Genomic DNA, 19,916 nt, shown 5'->3' with positions numbered 1-19,916 from the left:
AAGTACAGACTGACTTTAAACCATGGAGTCTGTTTATTAGCTCTAGCTGACCAGGTCAGCGTTGACTCCTTCATCTTTGCAGTTGATGTGCATGTTTGACTGATGCTCTCATATCTTCAGGTTGTTCTGTGTGAGGGATGGAGACCCAGTGTGGACCACACCAGAGTGACTGAGGTGAGAAAACTGACTTAAAAGTGCACGATGGTCATAAGGGGTTCAGTGATGTTACAACAAATGTCTGACCTGAACACTCATGTGGACAGTCTGTCACTGAGCAACCCAGCGAATAAAATATGAATCAGCCAGTCGCTGACTTGTAATAAGGTTTTTCATTCTTCTTTTTCAGATGGGGAAAAGTTCAAGTTCTTTACTTGGTGAGTGTTTTTGTCCAGTCCTGAATCACAATTATTTCAAGGTGGCCACAAGACTAGTGATGATCTGATTTTGCCAGATGACTTAAGCTGATTATAACCCTTACCGTTCCATTTTTTTCTGAGGTCATGTGGTCATTAACTGCTAGTTAACTCTTCTGTTAGTAGTCTGTACTTGTATTTTAATGATTTCTTCTCTACACAGGTGTGACGCCTCCGGCACTGAAGCACAATCAAGCACAAGTCTGTCACTTCATAATAAATCTAAATGGTACCGTCTGGTGCTGTTTCCTGAAAAGCTGGAAAGTGATGTTGACAGATTTTCACCTGCAGGACTCAGTGTTCAGACCCTGCTCGTGCTATTACGTCTGGATTGTGACCTGATCCTGTTGACTTCAATTTGTAACAATAAAATATTTGTTATTGACTCATTTGTGTGCATCTGTTTTTCTCCTGCCTTTCTCGATGGGTGATGTGTTTGAGCGCCAAATGAACTGATCTTATATTACTAAACCAGTTATGCAAACAGTGGAGTAGTAAAGTCTAATGACACAACTATGAAAAGTAAATAAGATTTAGAGCAAGTGTACGACTTTTCGCCGGAAGTGACGTTATGTAATGGAAAGGAGTTTGATTTGGTCACTTGCTGACCTCCCAAGGGCGGGATTATCTAGCTGGCGTTGCTGACCGTGGGCTGTTTGTGGACACGCAAGCCTCTTACCTCGGTAGCGTGACATATGGCGTTGCAGTACAGGCTTCGCTCCCATTAAAATGGCTCCAATCAAATTTGATGCGAGCAGTAGGGAATGGGGTAGTAACCGCCCCTCCGCCCGCCCGCGGCGAACCGCACAACAAGCGCCCCTCTTTGGCTTCAGCAGGGAGACGTTGTCGGGGGCGGGGAGGGGTATCCCAGTCAAAGCAGGCCGCCGGTGGACCACCGCGTTCAGATAAATGGGAGAGCAGAAACGGGGCTTCGTGTTCAGTGTCGTTTGGACCGTTTCACGTCAGCCTGTTCGCGATGTCTGCGCGGTGCTTTCTCCTGCTGCTCTGGGCTGTCTCGGCACAGGCCGACTTCTTCCATTTCGATAGCATTAGCAACGTCTCTACTTACTATTTTAATTATATTTATTGCAATATCTGGGAGGGGGAGTGTCAGCCCAATCAGGATGATGCCACCCAGCAAGGTAAGAGATGGTAAAAGAAATTAAAAACCATTTTATAACAAAAGCGCTCATTTCGCAAGCTACATCGTGCTTCGTGCGCATTTTGCAATATTTTTATTTTTACGATTCGTTATTACACTGTTATAAACACGGACTTCTCTCGCCCTGCTCTTGTGATGCGAGCAGTTCCTACCAGGGATATCTGGGCAGGGTTTCCTCAGGACTACATGAGCCTGCTGCATCAGTGGTACTGTAGCCTGGGTCAGTGCTGCGAGTCCGGAGACTGCAGGATAACCAACAACATCACAGGTATCGCACTGCTGCTCTGTGGCTGCCCGCTTTGCCCCAAGCGTGTGTTGGTCGTTTCCCCTCATTATTCTTTGTAATCGTCTGTTTGTGAATTCACCCAACACTGCACACAGTTACTCATCATCTGATAAGGGCTTTAGCTTCAGTGCCTGATGCAGCCCTTTAACAACTTTACGTTTTATTGGCTATATCACATATTTTAAAAGTAGACATTTTAACACAGAGCACTTTATTCATATTTGCCGGTGCCTTTAAAATCAAAATCAAAAATCTATGGTCTCATGTGCAGGTCTAGCAAGAGACCTTCAGACGAAGCTCCACGGGCAACATCTGGCTCAGTCCGTGGTTCTGAAAGCCATCCAGGGTTTCATCAACAACCCCGAGTCCAACAAGCCCCTGACGCTCTCCTTCCACGGCTGGTCCGGCACAGGCAAGAACTTTGTGGCCCGGATCATTGCTGATAACTTGTACCGGGACGGGGTGAAGAGCGAGTGTGTCCGTTTGTTCATCGCCCCGTTCCACTTCCCGCACGCCAGGCTGGTGGACACGTACAAGGTGAGCCCACTTGGCACAGCGATGGCCGTCCTGTGCCAGGAACATGTACCTGTGTTCTCTGGACGCTGCTTTGCTTACATAGATATTTATTCTGTGTTGTAATTCATCATAAGAGTGATAGCAGTCATGGTTTGGACAGATGCTTTAAGTCAACACTGATGCTGCGACACAAATACTCAGAGAAATGGATGTTTGGAACCTGGCGTTTGTCCAACTGGGTCAGAGGTGCCAGCTCAGTCTCATTTGAGCAAATTTTTTCACAGTCACTGCAGCTGATTTCAAAATTGTGTTTACATAGCATTAATACATGGTGCATAGTACAGAGCTATCCAAATATGAATAGGTATATGCAGTTCACGGGATAACCTCTACCCTCATGCCCTCAAAGTCTGCAGAGTGTGCAAATGTGGACTTTAACGTGTCTACGTGTTGTAGTACAGCCTCCCACTGAACCTCTGTGGCATATAACAGGGCTAATTCTTTTAAAGAACTTTTACCAACAACGGCACATTTATATATTCGTTTAAAAAGATTAAAACATTCTAGATAAATGTCGGCTGTTGGTTTAAGTTATCTCAGTTTGTAATATTTTATGCCCAGTTTAATATCTCTATATATAAAGCTTGAAAGGAAATAATAATCAGCTTTTGTCAGATCTGAAATGTTATAAAATGATAATAATGTTTGACTTTTGTTTTTTTTGTTTGTTTTTTGCCTGAAATCCAGGGTCAGCTGAGAGAAGCAATTCGAGACATGGTGCTGCGCTGCCCTCAGACTCTGTTCATCTTCGATGAGGCTGAAAAGCTTCATCCGGGCCTCATCGACGCCATCAAGCCCTTCATGGATCACTATGACAACGTAGATGGGGTCAGCTACCGCAGGGCCATCTTCCTCTTCCTCAGGTTAGCTGACTGTTTCAGGCACAGTTTGATGAAGCTGTAAAGCTCTCTGTGCACTTCCTGTCCAGATAGCCTGGCAGCTCATCAGTGGTGAAGGATGGAGCTCCTTCTGTCGCCTTCTGTATGGATTTTTCATGTTTTCAATTCCTCAAGTCAGATTTGTCCTGACTAACAGTCTGTTCAGTCAAAAATAGAAAAAGCCGTTTTTCACTCAACAGTTATGGTTCAGAGATGTGAGTGAATTACTGGCCATCTTTGAACTGTGATCATTTATCTAAGAGCAACTTGTATTAAAGAAACTTTGCTGCCAAACCAGAAAGAATCGAGTCTCCCTGAGAAGCTCAGCAGCTGTAGACATATAATGTTGTGTTTTTGCTGTTGTCACTGCAGTAACATTGGTGGTGCAACAATCAACGACGTGGCGCTGGACTTCTGGCACTCTGGCCAGAATCGAGAGGACATCGGTATGGAAGACCTGGAGCATCGGCTGCGAGCTGAGACTATGGAGTCTCAAGGTGAGCAGTAAAGTTTTTGTAAAGGTTGCCTGGTGGGTTTTCTTAAGCTTTGAGCCTTTTTTTTAGCCATTAAGTTACTCGGGTGTTCTGGTTGCTCAGTGGCTTGAAATTATTTGCTGAAAGCCGCTAAAGTAATATAAAAACAGCTTAGACCAGCATAGTGTTACCCATGGGTTAGTGAGGTCCTATTGTGTAGCCTCATCTTTGAATCTGGTACTCATGAGTGAGGGGTGGATTTTGTACACTTACTGGTTAACAACTTCATTACTCACGTGGTTAATCACATGTTAAAACATACCATGTTTATGTTTCTGGTTACAAAATTAGCAGGAAAGTGATGACCGAGGTCACAGACCACCTCAGGAATTGCCCCCCCTGCTGACCAAAGAATCAGTACACTGGCTTTATTTTTCATACCTGGAAGAAAACTGCATGAATGCCATCTTTTATATACAGCGTATGATAAAAAAGAACCAAAACACATTGTTAAAACTTTAAATATGTTTCTATTTCCTGTTTTGTTTTAATATCCCAGGTGGCTTTGCTCAGAGTGAGCTGATGTCTGGTCACCTGATTGACTTCTTTGTGCCCTTTCTGCCCCTGGAGTACCGTCACATTAAGCTCTGTGCACGGGACGCATACGCAGCACGAGGTCTGGAAACAGATGAAGCCACGCTGGATGAGGTGGCCAAGGCAATGCTGTATGTTCCCAAAGAGGAGAGACTGTTCTCAGCCCAAGGATGCAAGTCCATACCTCAGAGGATCAACTTCTTTCTTCCCTAGAGCGAGGAGGAAACAGAGAGACGGACCTGGAGGTGTAAGATTGCTTTACCAGCCCATCTGCATACAGAGCCACAGAGATGTGTCTTCTTTGCTCTGCACTGCATACTTCCCCCTCCCCCCACAGATGCAACATGTGTCTGTCCAGGTCCCGTCACAGAAGGCCAGACATCAGGGCAGATCCAGGATTGGAGGGCAGAGCAGTGTGACCCAGCCTGCAGAGACGGGCAGCGTCACAGGAAGTGTGGCTGCTCTTCTTCACCTGCCTGGTTTGAATCCTGCCAAGACGAAGGGGTGAAGAAGATGGTGTCTGTGCAGAGTGTGGCGCAGAGGGAGACTTTTTTTTCCTTTTCACTATTTATATCTAATCCCCTCGGCCAAAGTCTGACTCGCACTGTTGTTTGTGTTCATATGAGTTTGTAATTCATGTGTTACTAGTGGCATGTCAAACATTGTGCTTATATCAGCACAGATTATTTATTAATATCATTTGTGCCATATTTGAACATTTTACTGGACCAGATTAGTTTCGTGGAGTACTCTAAATGTGCACTTATTTTATTTTGTTCGATTTTTTTTATTCTTTTTAAAATGAACGTGCAAGGACCAGTGGTGATGGAAGTGTTACTTGAAGCTCTTACTGTGAAGGACTTTGTCTCTAAAGCATTGGACCTCTGGAAACTCACCCTTTTACATACTTGTGTTTTATAAAAACATTTTATAGGTTTTACTGTACTGTTACTTATTAATATACAGTTGTTACTTAGTGGTGTGCTTTACTCTTTTGTTGGTATAATTCATCTATCATCAACACAGTCTGCTTCAAAGCTGAGGGTCACATCACAATAAGAACACAGAGAGAACCTGTCAGACACGGTTTAAAGAAATAAAAACCTGGTAAACAACAATCGTCATCGATTTCAGTGATTTGACTCCACATTAATGTTCGAATTTGAATATGGCAGGCAGGGCAGCGCCTGGGACCCAGTCGAGAAAACTACCTTAGAGGGCCCTCCTCTATGTTACACTGGGTACTTATATTGACAGGATTACAGTAAAGTGGACTAGATACCACTATATATATTTAAGTCATAATTCTATCTCGAGAAAGCCTGTATTTTTATGCTTTATACATTTTTATTACATTTTCAGTTGTGCAAATATTGACACAGTAATTTTACACTCTACAATGTTTTGATAGATGCTGGGAACTAAATTACTTGTTCTTGCTCCCTATGAACGTGTTGACTTTGCTGAATGCAAGGCCCGAGAGATGAAGTTTGTTTAAAGGTTTGAAACATTGGTACCAGTCATATGTTCAAAATAAGCACTCGTCAGTATGTGAGTGTGTGATATATGTAGAAAACAAATTGTTGAATGAGGAATTCTATAAATCAGTGTGCTTGTTATAACCCTGCCCATCGAGTAAGTCTGCGAGGACCTGTGGCTTTTTGTAGCTTGCACATATTACAGGTGTCTTTATGTTACGTTAGCAAGGCTGAATCTATTTTGGGCTTGTGTGTGTGTTTGTAGGCTTTAAGTAAATTTGTCCGCTGACCCAACCCCCGACTGCGGTTGTTATCCGTGGTGCTGGTTGCAAGCTGCACTGATGCCATTGATATGTCTTATTATTGCTATATGCTATGCTGTGTTTGTTCTGGTACAATGTGGAGGTAAGGACACCCATCTGCCCTGGGACCTATTACAGAGTTGTTACGCCTGTGATGTATATTTCTGTGGAATCTCCTGTGTTTAGTTTAGTTTACATAAGGCAAGAAAATCACGCCTGAGGTGATATAGATATGCTGCACGAGATCAGGCGTGAAAACATTTGTTAAGAATGTAAAAAATTATTTATTTTTATAGAAAATTATTTTTTTCCTACCGATTCGAATTATTTCATTTATTTTTTTAGATGTATATTTATATGTAGTTCACGTTGTTTAGCTTTAGTTATACTCGTGTTGTTACTGATATTGCATTTTCCCCTTGCATGTGATTCACCCACGGCGCATCATCCTTCCTTTGGGCGTGTATCAGGCAAACGCGTGGTCTGCTCCCATTGGCTGCAGAAAGTATTCGTCCGGATTCTCTGTCCTCTGATTGGCTTTAAGCGGTAGCGCTTCCTTATTGAGGTTAGCAACCGTCGTCCAATCAGATTCAGACATCTGTTCCGAGGCGAGAGGAGAGAAGCGGCAGCGTCTCGGTGGCTCTCACTGTAGCATCACTGTATGGGGATACCGCACTGACAGACAACGCTGCTTCGCCTTATTTAGAGAAAATCTTTCTACACGGGCATTTTTATTTGTAATTGGTTAGTTTTTGACCGGCTGCTTCAGCTCGTCGCCATGACAGCACTGTGCCTGCTTTTGATGGCCGTGTCGGCTGCATCTGTACTGGCCGAGTCCACAGTTTATTTCCGCGAGCAATTTGAAGACGGCGGTGAGCGCTTTCACACAACATTACACAGATAGGATTGAAGTGCTTGCTTTTCTTTGTTGCTGCTGTACATGCTTGAGATGCTGTGGTGCTGACTGAGATGGATGATGGCTATTTTTCATGTCCGCATATCGGCGTGGATTGTTACGGTTATTTCTCATGATTTTACCGCAATTTGTGGAATACATCGTCAGCTGATTAGTCTAGAAGACCAGCCGATCACTCATCCATTCATTGATTTATTCATATTCCCTGCTTTATGTTTCCCAGCCCTCAAAGCTATTATCACACCCCGTCTGCCTCCCCCCTCCCCCCACTGCTGCACATCTCTCCCCTGGTCATTCACTGCTACCCTCCTTCTCCCAGCTGTCCTGTTCTTTCATCTGTGAAGGCGGTCACAAAATCCCGCAGTATGCCCCCCACCCACACACGCACACACACGCACGCACATACACACACACACACACACACGCACACACACACACACACACTCTGTATCGAAGGCTGGATTAACAGAGTTTTGTGAGTCTTGTCTTGGTGATTGCTGGGCAGCTGACTCTGAACCTGTTTGTGCAGATGCCTGGATGAGTCGCTGGGTGGAATCCAAGCACAAGTCCGATTATGGGAAGTTTGTCCTGACTGCTGGGAAATTCTACGGTGATGAAGAGAAAGACAAAGGTAAGCAGGAAGGCGCTGATATGTGTTGCATAATTACACTGTACTACCCTGTCAGACACCTGCTGTCAGAGGCGTGTGTTTGCTTCCTCGTGGAGCTCTGCCAGTATCAACACGGCTGTCTTCCTCTCTGTTCTTCAACTTGAGAACAGAGCATCAAATTAACCCGTACTGTTTCATTAAGACAGAACAGGAGTACTCGCTGGTTTCGCTTGATCTTCCCTGCAGTAACACCGTTGTTTCTGCAGGTCTGCAGACGAGCCAGGATGCCCGTTTTTATGCACTGTCAGCCCGTTTTGATGACTTCAGCAACAAGGGCCAGCCTTTAGTCATACAGTTCTCTGTGAAACACGAGCAGAGCATCGACTGTGGCGGAGGCTACATTAAACTGTTTCCCTCCGAGCTCAACCAGGAGGACATGCATGGAGACTCTGTCTACAACATCATGTTTGGTAAGTGGACCAAAGGATGGTGTGTTAAATGGTATTGCTTTTGTTGGATAAACAGAGCAGTGTTTGCTACACACAGACATTCACTGTCACTTTGTATTTGTGGGCTCGTTCAGGTCCTGATATTTGCGGCCCTGGCACAAAGAAAGTTCACGTGATCTTCAACTACAAAGGCAAGAACCACCTGATCAACAAGGACATCCGGTGCAAGGTGACGCATGGGAAAGCTAGTTCTAATAAAAAGCACCACAATATAAGGACGCATGAGCTTAAACAATTAAAAATAAACTACATGGTAATATGCTGTTAGTTGCATGTATTGAGCTTTTTTTCTGCCCTGCAGGATGATGAGTACACCCACTTGTACACACTGGTCGTCAACCCTGACAACACTTATGAGGTTAAGATAGACAATAAGAAGGTGGAATCTGGCAATCTGGAGGATGACTGGGACTTCCTGCCTCCCAAAAAAATCAAGGACCCCGAGGCCAAAAAGCCAGAGGACTGGGATGACCGGGAGAAGATTCCTGACCCTGACGATAAGAAACCTGAGGTCAGTGTGACCTGGCATTCTTTCAGGGCATCACTTTAATGATAGTACTTGTCTCACGTGTGCAACACTGTTTAAATTTTTTAAAAGTTTCGATAGGTTGATCGTGTTTCAAATGTTTTGTTGTTTTTGTTTTCATTGCAGGACTGGGACAAACCAGAGAACATCCCAGATCCTGATGCCAAGAAGCCCGATGACTGGGATGATGAGATGGATGGAGAGTGGGAGCCACCGATGGTCACGAACCCTGAATACAAGGTGCATATCCAGTGATTCTAACTCTTCATGCAGTCAGTATTTATTCTGTGCTATTTTTCTGAGCTTTGCACATCAGCGAGCTTCCTAGAATAGGATTGGCATATTATCCAAAAATATTTACTCTGTTTACACTGTCAGCCGCTTTGTGTTTTAACCCCAGTTTCTCTGTGTGTGTTTGCTGTCCGCAGGGTGAGTGGAAGCCCAGAGAGATTGACAACCCTGCCTACAAGGGCAAGTGGATCCACCCTGAGATTGACAACCCCGAGTACACGGCCGATTCTGAGATCTATAAATACGACAGCGTCGGGGTGATTGGGCTCGACTTGTGGCAGGTAAGCTGGATGTGTATTTACATCTTAATGCATAATGAAATTTATTGAAATATTTTAAAACTATTTACACTGATCCAGCAATTTGGTTACTTGCTCTGTATTGTGTGAGCTGCTGGGAAAACTGCATGTTTTCCCAGGAAGAAACTCTTTGAGTTTGTGATTGTGCTTGTTTTCTTTAAAGATTTGATAACAAAATATGCGTTGCCCTTGTGTCTGGCTGCAGGTCAAGTCTGGGACTATCTTTGACAACTTTCTAATCACAAACGATCCAAACCTGGCAGAGGAAGTTGGCAACGACACATGGGGCAAGACTAAGGTATGCTCGTTTTAGCCCTGTACCCTGTAATCCTAATTCTAATTTCACGTCAGTGTCAACACTAATAAAAAGGAACGAGCTTTTCATATAGGTTGATATATTTATTTGCATTGTTCGCATTTTCTCCAGGATGCTGAGAAGAAGATGAAGGAAAGCCAAGAGGAAGACGAGAGAAAGAAGCGCGAGGAGGAGAACAAGAAGAGGAGAGAAGAGGCAAAGGAGGAGGACGAGGAGGAAGAAGAGAAGGAGGAGGAGGAGGAGGAGGACGAGGAGGAGGAGGGGGGGGAGGAGGAGGAGGAGGAGGAGGAGGAGGAGGAAGAGGAGGAGGAAGGCACAGACTCTAACCTCAAGGATGAGTTATAAACTCAAGAACTGCTCAGACTGTGTCAGTGGGCCGTTGGAATAAGGCTGGAGACTGAGACCCTGACGACTGACACCCCGGGGTGGGGGCTGGGTGGGAAGGGCTTTTTCCATTTCTTTGTTTACAAAGCAAGGTGATCGGTCAGAAAAGGGCAATTAAATGTTCTGTTTCTTGTTTCCATGTGCTACTACTACTATTATAATGATGATTATTAAACGAGGACTAGTGATAAGCATAATTAATGTCAAATGAATGTCAAAACCAGACATTTTAACACAAACGTGTGAATTGTCATTTACATTTTACAAAATCTGGGTTGTTATGAAGTGTAATATTGTGATGAGATGAGAAGTTTTATTTGGTATGGAGGTTTTGGTACCAGCAAAACGTTTGGTTTACCTCATGTGTTTTGTTTGCCTTTCATTTTTTATTTTTGTACATTTTTCTTTCTCTCATTCCTGTCGGGCTGGAAGGATTAGATAGGATTTGATGTTGTCATCCAGGTTATTTTGCCTTCTTCTGTTTCCACTATCTGATTCAAACGAGGATTGTTGGCACGGCAACCAGAGTGCAGTAGGACTAACACTATATTTGACAACCTGATCAAAAGTGAAAAAAAGAAAACAAATCAGTCTGCAGTGGGATGGTAACATGAGGTGCTTTAAGATGAAGTCCCTTGCATAGTTTTGTACTGTATAGGTAACACTTTTTCCACTTCAGTGCACATACTATAGTCTTGTGTGTCTAAATAAGCTCTACTCAAACTTAGGATGTACATTAAGACCACCCCAGTAGCAGAACATTTGGTCGTTTGGTACGCACACACTTTAGGTTTCCTCGCCGTTTGTGTATACGTCTCGTTTCCTGATTTTTGATTCCAAGTTTTCTGCACTGCTGTACCCCAACACACTGTCCCAACAGTCTGACAGAGGCTCCTTTTGTAAAAGACATTTTGTACTAATGGTAGTAAATGAAGTGGGGCGATTTTTGTGTTGCTGTGTAAAATAAAAACAAAGGCAGGTGATCTGTCCAATAAAACAGCCAGAAGAAAACAATGAAAAGATCCTTGTGAAATTTTGTGTCTTTTTTTTTGTGCGTGTGTGTCATCATGTTTTATTTATCTGTTCTCCCTTTTCCCCCGGGTGGGTTTTCTCCAGAGTCCAAAGACTCTGAATTAATTTGTTATTGTGTAGGTGATGGCCTGGTTAGGGTAGACCCCTTAATCTTGACCCATGACAACTGGGACAGGCCACAGCAGAAGAACACGGATGGATGAATGTTAATTTGATTTGGATATCTGTTCAAATTTGGCAATCATTTTATTTTTACTGCTCACCGGGCTCATCAAAGGTTGCGCTACAGTTTAAACTCAAGGTTTAAGGTAGACTACAGTTTGCAGTACCTGGGTATACTTCAGCTGCATTTACATTTGAATCTTCTCCTTTCGTCTGTATTTTATTTTCTACTCACAAAGGTTATCAAAGTTAAATAAAACTAGACTAAAAACTAAGACTAGGTGAACAACACTTGTCTTATGAGGCTTTTTGAAAATTTTGCAGGAATTTCAGTCGAATAATGAAATATTCTTTGTATTTAAATGTCGTAGTTCTCTGTCCTCATTGTCATTTTCCTATACTTTGACCGACTTTATCAGCTTGGGCAGTTCTGCTTCCTGTCATTAAACTCAATAGATTGACAGGGAAAAATAACAGATGTTAACAGTTCATTTTTTCATTTTTATTTTTTTCATTTCTTTTTCTATTTTATTCTACTTTGAAACAAAATTGATCATAAAACGTAAAGTCAGACTTGCAAAATTTGCTGTGTTTCACTAGTGTTCGAACTTAAATAAAAATGTGTTTGGTCGTAGTGGATATTCTATTTATCTATATATTTTTAAATGCCTTATATATTAGACATTTAAAATATATTTTAAAACGACCCATAGAAAAATGAATTGCCGATAGCAAAATGACGCAACTAAAAGTAAAGAAATTCATAGAGTGGGTGTTTCAAGTCTTTATTTGTTATTTATCTGTTATTTATCTCTGCATCCATTGGCTTTTGTTATTTGTGCACCTCCTGGCAGCGATGGAGGGATGGTGAAGCTCCGAGGGGAGGTCGGTCCCTGAGGTCTGGTTTCAGGGTTTTCAGCGGCCTCTACCGCTGCCTGTCGTCAGCGCAGCTTGGAAGCGGTGGGAAACAGAAACACTATGGCTTCCAGTCTGTCTCTTACTCAGGTAACACTGTCTTACAACTCAAATATAACGACAGCAAACGCTTTCTGCCCTCTGCCTGTTACGCTCGGAGATGTTTCGGCAGCGTCGGTTAAGTCTGGCTGAAAGAATCGCGGGCTTTCTTTGATTCTGGTTCCTCTTTTGGAAGTTTAGCCCTGCTGTGACTGGGAAAAGTTTCTTCCTAATCTCTTTGGGGACTGCGTAAGGGCGTAGCTAGCTAGCTAGCCTGCTAGCTAACAGCTAGTTTGTGACCAGTGTTGGGCTGTTTTAGAGTCGCTTTATCAAAGTTGAGATAAACCGTGTAAGCTAGCGCTACTCGTCTTCGTTTCCTTTCGGGTGTTTTCTAATCGTATTTAGTGCTGCCCCGGTTTGCTGCAGGCTATTTGGGTGTTGGGCTGCCCATGTGTGGCTCTGCTGTGGCTCTACTGTCACATTTCTGCTACTTCAGCCTCTGCTAACATTGTTTTTCCTCTGATAAAGCACCCAAGCTATATACAGTAAAGCTTGTAGCCTATGTGTTGGATTTCCTTGCCTCGTATGTAGCTTTGGTACATGGTTAGACTGAATAGGCTGCCTTGTTATTGCTATTATTAGAAGTAAACATGCTTCGGTGATTGGCTTGGTGTCTTTCCCCCCTGTGACCTTTCAAAAGTGGACAGCGTTAACAGTTACCCTGTTAGCTGCTGCTGTTAACAATTAGTTAATAGAGAAAACTCCTCATATCGTTAGCTGTTATGTTGTAACTAGCAAGAGGAAGTGAATTGTACAAGCAACTAGCCACCTCTACTGTGGTAAAGGGTTGCACAGTTGCTGCTAGCTAAATTAAGTTCTGAATAATGTAGCGTCAGAATGTGTTTGTGTTGTTTAGGAGGCTACGAGCAGGTTAAATTAGCAGCTTTCAGTCGTGGACTTGTTACCTGAGCTGCCGTTACCTCCAGCAACAGACAAGAGTTGCCTGCCAGGAGCAGCTTTGAGATCCTTGTCTCTCAAATGGCTTAAAACCTGTGTTTATCTGTGAGCTGTGGGAGTTCATTGGCCTGTCAGGCACCAGTGCTTGTTGCAAGTGTTCCTGTCAGATGCCCGATAATCCCCAAACTCGCCTCATGTTTGGTGTTGATAGTGACATCAGTGTGCTTTATTACCATGGGTGGTTATAATCTCTAGAACAGTCTAGCCTGTCCCGCCAGCTCCTGCGCCCTGATGTTTCTGGCTATCTGCTGCAGTTTTGTATGGGCTAGCTGGGGGATGATTGAGGGGTGTTTTTTCAGTGCTCAATTAAAGTCACCAGTACAAAGACCACAGTGTTACAGACGCCAACAGTCCCAGGCACACTATTGTGTGTCATAGGGGAAAAGAAAAAAGTTGCATTGACTAGAGAAAGATATGTGTGTGTCAACAGTTATTTCACTGTAAACTGGTGGGTGAAAAAGCTGACTGATAACTTTGCTTTTTGTGTGCTTGAGTTGTTTTCTGTGTCAGGTCTAAGTCTGTTTTACAGTAGAGAGTAATCTCACATGTGTCTGAAAGCCTTAGCCTCCATTGACCAGCCACTCCCTGGTTGATTCACACTCGAAACAATTACTGTCCATCCCTTTCCTCCCTTTCTTGCACCTGCCAATTTGAAACCAAACAACCAGTTGTCAGTTTCAGTTACACAAATAAGGAAGCACTGCTTTATTTCCTCTTTAGTCCAACGGTAGACATTTTTCTTAACAGAGGAAAGAGGGGTGTTTAGGGAGGACATGACAGAAGGCCAGACTAACTGTTGCCTTTGGAGTGACGCCTTGTTGTAAATGCCTAAAGCTGACCAGGGGGCCCCAGGAAATGTAGCCTGCATCCTGAAGTTATCACAAAAGTTATCACTCTCTGTGCAACTCAGCATAAACCTTCTGGTGTATTCTGAGTCATCCATCCATTCTCCAGAGTATTTGTGTAGATCTTTACGAGGAAATGCAGAGTAGCTTTTCAATGAAACAGTCAGCTGATAAATCGAAAAAGGATTCAGTTGTTTGGAAAAGCGATATTTTCTCAGCCTCAGTGACATTTAAACAGTTTCTCTTTGTATTAATTGAATATATTTAGGTTGTGGCTTGTTTTTGATCAGGTACGTCAGCATTTTCAGACATGTTTTATTTCAACTCAAAAAGACAAAATAGCTGCCTCATTTTAATAGGGGGAGATTGTGGTAATTATTAACAATGCTGCATAAATATGGATTTTTCTAAGCAAAATTACACAATATTTGATGTGCTTATATGGCAGGAAGTAGGAAAGTTTAAGAAATCGCTTTTTTTCAGGCATTTAAGAGTAAAAGTTGGATTTATTGTAATTATAAGCAGCAGACTTATTAATGTTGAAAACTGCTGCACCTTGTTGCTACTCATTGTCATAGATGCTGTATTGTTTTTGTCTTTATTTGTTATCCCACCTGTAACACAGCCATTATAAACTTTTTGGTTTTGCAGTCACACTGTGGCTTCTTTAATTTAAAACGTTCTACTAAATGAGTCATTGAAGTAATTTTTAGTTGTTTTTAACACATTTGGCCAGTGGCTATACTTATAACAAGCAGCTCTTTAACTGGCTCAGTGGATGTCAAACTCTTGTTGGTTATTTCAGAGCTTACTTTGAAAAATCATTTGAACGATTAGTGTTAGATTGTTATAAGGAACGTTTTTGAATTTAGGTTAAAATGACTGTTTTAAATTTTTATACTTCTCTTTCTCCTTAAACAGCTCTCCAGTGGAAACCCCATCTATGACAAATACTATCGTCAGGTATGCCATTGTATCTTTCCCATGGGTTACAGTGTGTGTGCATATAACTCCTGCATAGTTTGGCTTTACATGGCTCTGGATGGAGATAATCAAAAAAAATAAAATCTTCCAATGAGAGGATGGGGTTTTTGTAGTTTCAGCACACAAACTAAACCTGCATTTATACTGCTGTCTTGCAGCGAGCAGTGATCTCACTTCTCTTTATCAGTTTCAGTGCCTGTGTCCAATAAAGGAAGTACCTCAATGAATTAATAATGTTTCCCTTTGCCCAACATGTCAGCAGCACTCCCTTTGAGCCTCATGAAAGACGACTAAGCCAATAGACTGCTGAGAAAATGTCTTTGGTTTATTACCAGCATTGATTTAAATGACTCAGAGGCTCCAAAGCCGATTTTCATGGTTTTCAGTTGTTCCCCATCTTTTTTCGAAGCTAAGAGTTTTGTCTTTGTTAGCATTTTAGCTTGTTATACTGATAGTTTCTAAGATGAGATAAGCTTTAATGTGTGTGTGTGTGTCTGTGTGTGTGTGTGTGTGTGTGTGTGTGTGTGTGTGTGTAGGTTGATCTGACTGGCAGCGGGCGAGTGGCAGCAGCTGATGCAGCTCTGTTCCTAAAGAGGTCAGGTCTGGCTGACCTGGTCCTTGGGAAGGTGAGTGGAGACGCAGCTCTCTGTTAGCTTTAATGTTCTCATCGATGCTAACAGATGTTTTATCTGTAAATGTCTCCTTAGATCTGGGATTTGGCAGACTCTGAACGAAAGGGAGCACTCAACAAGCAGGTACCAGCACACTGTCAAGTAGCTCCAAAGTGAACTCCTTCAGAAATGTGTTCATCATCACCAGGCTTACGTCACTCTTCTTCTTCTGCCCTCAGCAATTCTTCATAGCCCTGCGGCTGGTGGCTTGTGCTCAGAATGGCCTGGAGGTGGCGCTCAAGAGTCTTAATGTGGCTGTTCCTCCCCCGAAATTTGTAAGTCTGCTCCTGTGTGCTATAAATCCACACTGTGCCTGCTATTAAAGTCACTGCTGGTTATTTGAAGTCCAATACAGTAGATCTGTGGTATATTCACAGGTGCTTGTTTCACTACAAACAACTTTAACTGTTAGTATTTGGTCTTGGCTTTTAAGAATATTCTTTAATGTATTTTTAATGCAAACACTGAAATAGAAAAATATTTGTGCTCATCTCCAGCATGACAGCAGCAGCCCGCTGTTAGCAGGAGGGGGGGCTGCTGACCTTCCCTGGGTTGTCAAGGTGAGGCGCGCTCCAACGTGCTATCTTTTTGTCTAAATATAGTTGTGATTGTTTTTTTTAAATTCTCCTGTTTTCCTAGTTTTATCTCCTTTTTTGTTACCTTAAGAGAAGCATCATTTTTTTCGTTGTGATCATTTAAGCAGTATGTGTAGTTCTGCAATCCCAGTGCTACTTGTTAACAAGCATGAATCAAGCATGAAGTACCAAAATGATCTTCTTTTTTCTCTATGTGCAGCTGAAGGCCAACATTTCTCTGCTGCTGAGATGCTGGTTAGCGTCTTGACACTGTTTATATTGTTTGAAGATGCTCAGATTTTCATTATCAGCGACATAATTTGAGTCAAACGGACAGATCGGGTCAAAGGGTTCGGAGACAATGTGACTTTGTAACACCAAGTTTCTCATATTTGATACACGAGTTTGTAAAACCCTTTTCATCAACAGTGTGATGGGTTTTTTAAGCCTAACGCCCCAAAATGGTTTTGTTTGAAAACAAAAAACTGTGGCCAATAAATTGCACCAAAATGTTGGATATAACATAAATGACACTAATAAAAAAAACAAAAAAAAGTCACATTGATATTTAGTTTAAAACAATCTCAGAAAGTTAAATAAAAACTCAAGTTTAAAAAAGAAACCTCTGAATTATTCCATGGTTCAGGCTTTAAGAGTGGTTAAGAGAAGCAAGGCTGAGACGATGTAGACGTGCAGAGGAGGGATAGTGGAAATACTGGACAAAGGATGTTAAATATGGAGCTGCCAGGCAGGAGGAAATGAGGCAGACCACAAAGAGGAGGATGTGCAGACTGGTTGGTGTGACACAGGAGGATGTTAGGGACAGGCTGGGATGTCGGGCCTCTGTGACGACCCCTAAAGGGAGCAGCTGAGAAAAGAGCTCTTTTTACATACAAGATTCACAACACGCTTTAATGAAGCCAATATGCAGCTTGCAAAATTAGATTTACAAGCAATGAAAATGGGGAAGAAAAAGCCACTGAAGTTTAAAAGGAAATTAAAGACTAAGAATTACGGGATGTTTTTCATCAAAGCAAAGCTGTGTTTGCAGAACGTTCCCACGTACAGACGTGGTGGCTTTGAATGTTTGTTGACTTGGACAGGTGTATAAGACTGATCTTATCTGACCAGCCTAAGCTGCACATCAGTCTATGCCTCCATTAGAGTGATTTTCATCGTGCAGCTGTTTTATTTTTCTTCCAGCCTGAGGAGAAGATGAAGTTCGATTCCATCTTTGACAGTCTTGGCCCAGTAGGAGGGATGCTGTCGGGAGAGAAGGTCAAGCCCGTCCTGCTTAACTCCAAATTGCCGGTGGACATCCTGGGCAGGGTATGATTCTCAAACAGGACTCTTTGATGTTAGTTTCAAGTTTTTGCTTTAGTGAAAAATGAATAGAAACCACACCACACAGTAACACTGGAGCTTAATACTGAAGATTTAAAGCGTCAAAAGAAAGTGAGAGTCTGTAGCGAGTTGGCGGTGTGGCACTTGTTATTTTGCAGTTTTGTGATGACTGATGCTCATCAATAATATCTCTGTGTGTTGAAGGTGTGGGAGCTCAGTGACATAGACAGAGACGGCATGTTGGACAGAGATGAGTTTTCTGTGGTAAGACTCGAGTTAATATTACAAATAAGGTTTTAGTATTTGTTCACAACTGGTTTCACTTTAGGTTGTTCAACTGTGTACTGAGTCATAGGATCTTAAATTATTTCTATAGTTCTGAATCGAAAAGATCCAAGACATGAGGAGGAAGTGTGAAGACTGAACTGCAGGATGCTGGGTAATCATTTCTCATTACTTTGTTGCCCTTTCCCAGGCTATGTATCTGGTGTACAGAGCTCTAGAGGGGGAGCCTGTTCCCATGTCCCTACCGCCTCCCCTGGTGCCACCCTCCAAGAGGAAAAAACCTTCGGTGCCTCCCGTGATGCCCCTGTTACCCTCGCCCCCCTCTGTCAAAGACAGTCGCTCCTCCCACGCTGGCTCTAAGACTATGCCCCACCCTCCTAAACCCACCCCAGCTCCTGCCCCTGTCCCAGCACCAGCAGCTGCCCCTGTGAGTACAGGCTCCACCTCTCCTGTGAGTGCAGTGCCTGAGAAGTATTATTTTACTACTACACTGGTACATCAACAGTTACGATGATTTCAAACTGGCTAGTTCAGTGTGTTTTTCAAAAGAAAAAGACTAGAGGAAGTGCGAAGGTTTGTGAATCTCTCGTTGCTGTAAGTTGTGCTGAATGTTCCCGCGGTGGCGAGGAGTGTGGTTAAGTTTGTTTTCTCTCTCTGTACAGTGGGTAGTATCGCCAGCAGAGAAGGCGAAATTCGACGAGCTGTTCAACAAGACGGACGCCGACATGGATGGCTTGGTGTCTGGCCCTGAAGTCAGAGATATATTCCTCAAGACCGGGCTGCCCTCCGCTACACTCGCACGGGTTTGGTAAGTACCGTCACCTCTGTCCAGCTTCTACTCAAAGAATCAGTTACTCTGTTTTACGTGTTTACCTCAGAGAGCTTTGAAATTTGTGCAACATAAGGCATCCTGTGCACTTTGCCCTTCTGTTCACACAAACGAAGGAAAAAGGAGGAAGAAAGTCCATGAAGTGCTACAAAGGATGATTTGCAGAGAGACGTGTCATAAGAAGTAGATAAATAGTTATTTTACACTAGAGAGAAATAATAGTGTTGGAAAATAAGGTGCTTATGTGTTTTAACAATAGCATAGATGGTTAGAATAGATACAATGTTCATAAAACATCTGTGAAACATTCATTTTTACACTTTATTTATAATAAGTGAAATGTAAAAACATATTCTAGTTTCAGCTATAACTGAATGTTGCAAAATGCAGCAGTGCAGTATGTGTTCATGCACACGACCAGCAGATGATCTTATTATGGATTTTTATCTTCATGTGGCTGATTAGCTTCTGTGTGTATTGGTTTCCCTCACATAATGATTAGCCTGGCCATCAAAAATAGGCACTGCCTGAAGTATAAATCGTTACTGTCTTATGTAACCTGTGTGCTTCTGTTTTTTTCTTTCCCCTCAGGGAGCTCTGTGACATTGGAGACATAGGGAAACTGACGCGAGAGCAGTTCGCATTGGCGCTTTATCTAATTAATCTGAAACTGACCAAAGGCTTAGACCCTCCACAAAATCTGTCCCCCGAGATGATTCCTCCGTCTGACAGACAAAACATCAAACAGGTGAGTCGCTCTCAACACTCGAGTTGTGAATAATTATTAGTGATGTTTGGGTCCTTTTTACCCCTCAGCAGTAAAAGGTTCATCACCACACGGGCCAGACGGGTAATCGGCACGAACATCCAGTTAATGATCACAATAACTTGAGAACGAGATGATGTAGGATTTTCTTCTTGATACTGTAAGGCTACTATTAAAAACGAAGGCCAGAGGTCAAGTTTCCTGTAAATCTTGTGAATGCAGTAACTCGAGAAGGAAGTCACCTAGGATTTACAAATAAATGCTTCCAGGCCGTCACTATTTTATTTGTTATTATATTAATAACTGCCTGATACTAGCCATTTTCCTCATATATCGGTTTCTAGATAAAACAGCCAATAAATGAAAATGTAGTAAGTAGAGCTGCACGATTAATCGTTAGAAAATCGCGATCTCGATTCATACTTATGTGCGATCTCAT

General features: G+C 42.7%; 3 protein-coding genes and 1 long non-coding RNA gene across 6 annotated transcripts in view; all 4 read left to right on the top strand.

Annotated features, from left to right (window-relative positions):
* Window positions 1-6: 6 nt before the first annotated feature.
* Window positions 7-798, top strand: LOC102193139 (uncharacterized). The gene is made up of 2 exons (XR_312095.1): window positions 7-174; window positions 347-798. It is a non-coding gene; the product is annotated as an uncharacterized LOC102193139 (long non-coding RNA).
* A 412-nt stretch (window positions 799-1,210) lies between these two features.
* On the top strand, window positions 1,211-5,493 carry tor3a (torsin family 3, member A). Its single transcript, XM_005747521.1, has 6 exons — window positions 1,211-1,555; window positions 1,721-1,843; window positions 2,133-2,398; window positions 3,125-3,300; window positions 3,688-3,812; window positions 4,348-5,493. Exons 1-6 carry the CDS (start codon window positions 1,390-1,392, stop codon window positions 4,593-4,595), a joined length of 1,104 nt encoding a protein of 367 aa, XP_005747578.1. The 5' UTR covers window positions 1,211-1,389; the 3' UTR covers window positions 4,596-5,493.
* Window positions 5,494-6,741: 1,248 nt separating this feature from the next.
* calr (calreticulin) lies at window positions 6,742-11,033 on the top strand. Its single transcript, XM_005747520.1, has 9 exons — window positions 6,742-7,034; window positions 7,608-7,709; window positions 7,955-8,158; window positions 8,272-8,366; window positions 8,499-8,708; window positions 8,850-8,963; window positions 9,152-9,295; window positions 9,519-9,611; window positions 9,741-11,033. Exons 1-9 carry the CDS (start codon window positions 6,941-6,943, stop codon window positions 9,972-9,974), a joined length of 1,290 nt encoding a protein of 429 aa, XP_005747577.1. The 5' UTR covers window positions 6,742-6,940; the 3' UTR covers window positions 9,975-11,033.
* Window positions 11,034-12,050: 1,017 nt separating this feature from the next.
* Window positions 12,051-19,916, top strand: part of eps15 (epidermal growth factor receptor pathway substrate 15) — a 24,550-nt gene continuing 16,684 nt past the window's right edge. For all 3 annotated transcript variants that reach the window (XM_013914461.1, XM_013914460.1, XM_013914462.1), the window contains exons 1-11: window positions 12,051-12,212; window positions 14,945-14,986; window positions 15,544-15,633; window positions 15,715-15,762; window positions 15,858-15,953; window positions 16,176-16,238; window positions 17,457-17,582; window positions 17,802-17,861; window positions 18,073-18,333; window positions 18,545-18,690; window positions 19,303-19,459. In XM_013914461.1, the coding sequence (XP_013769915.1) occupies window positions 12,186-12,212; window positions 14,945-14,986; window positions 15,544-15,633; window positions 15,715-15,762; window positions 15,858-15,953; window positions 16,176-16,238; window positions 17,457-17,582; window positions 17,802-17,861; window positions 18,073-18,333; window positions 18,545-18,690; window positions 19,303-19,459 (1,116 nt within the window). In that variant the 5' untranslated portion in view covers window positions 12,051-12,185. The remainder of the gene's footprint in view (window positions 12,213-14,944; window positions 14,987-15,543; window positions 15,634-15,714; window positions 15,763-15,857; window positions 15,954-16,175; window positions 16,239-17,456; window positions 17,583-17,801; window positions 17,862-18,072; window positions 18,334-18,544; window positions 18,691-19,302; window positions 19,460-19,916) is intronic.

The sequence above is a fragment of the Pundamilia nyererei genome, unplaced genomic scaffold, assembly GCF_000239375.1.
Source record: "Pundamilia nyererei isolate P.nyererei 1_Seehausen unplaced genomic scaffold, PunNye1.0 scaffold00199, whole genome shotgun sequence".
In the NCBI taxonomy this organism is placed as follows: domain Eukaryota; kingdom Metazoa; phylum Chordata; class Actinopteri; order Cichliformes; family Cichlidae; genus Pundamilia; species Pundamilia nyererei.
This window is presented reverse-complemented; position numbering and strand designations above follow the sequence as displayed.

Bases quoted from the DNA above. Each gene is read 5' to 3' on its own strand.
- calr (XM_005747520.1), top strand. From the start codon at position 6,941: ATGACAGCACTGTGCCTGCTTTTGATGGCCGTGTCGGCTGCATCTGTA. The intron at 7,035-7,607 runs GTGAGCGCTTTC...CTGTTTGTGCAG, and splicing joins CGAGCAATTTGAAGACGGCG to ATGCCTGGATGAGTCGCTGG. The intron at 9,296-9,518 runs GTAAGCTGGATG...GTCTGGCTGCAG, and splicing joins TTGGGCTCGACTTGTGGCAG to GTCAAGTCTGGGACTATCTT.
- tor3a (XM_005747521.1), top strand. From the start codon at position 1,390: ATGTCTGCGCGGTGCTTTCTCCTGCTGCTCTGGGCTGTCTCGGCACAG. The intron at 1,844-2,132 runs GTATCGCACTGC...TCTCATGTGCAG, and splicing joins GATAACCAACAACATCACAG to GTCTAGCAAGAGACCTTCAG. The intron at 2,399-3,124 runs GTGAGCCCACTT...CCTGAAATCCAG, and splicing joins GGCTGGTGGACACGTACAAG to GGTCAGCTGAGAGAAGCAAT.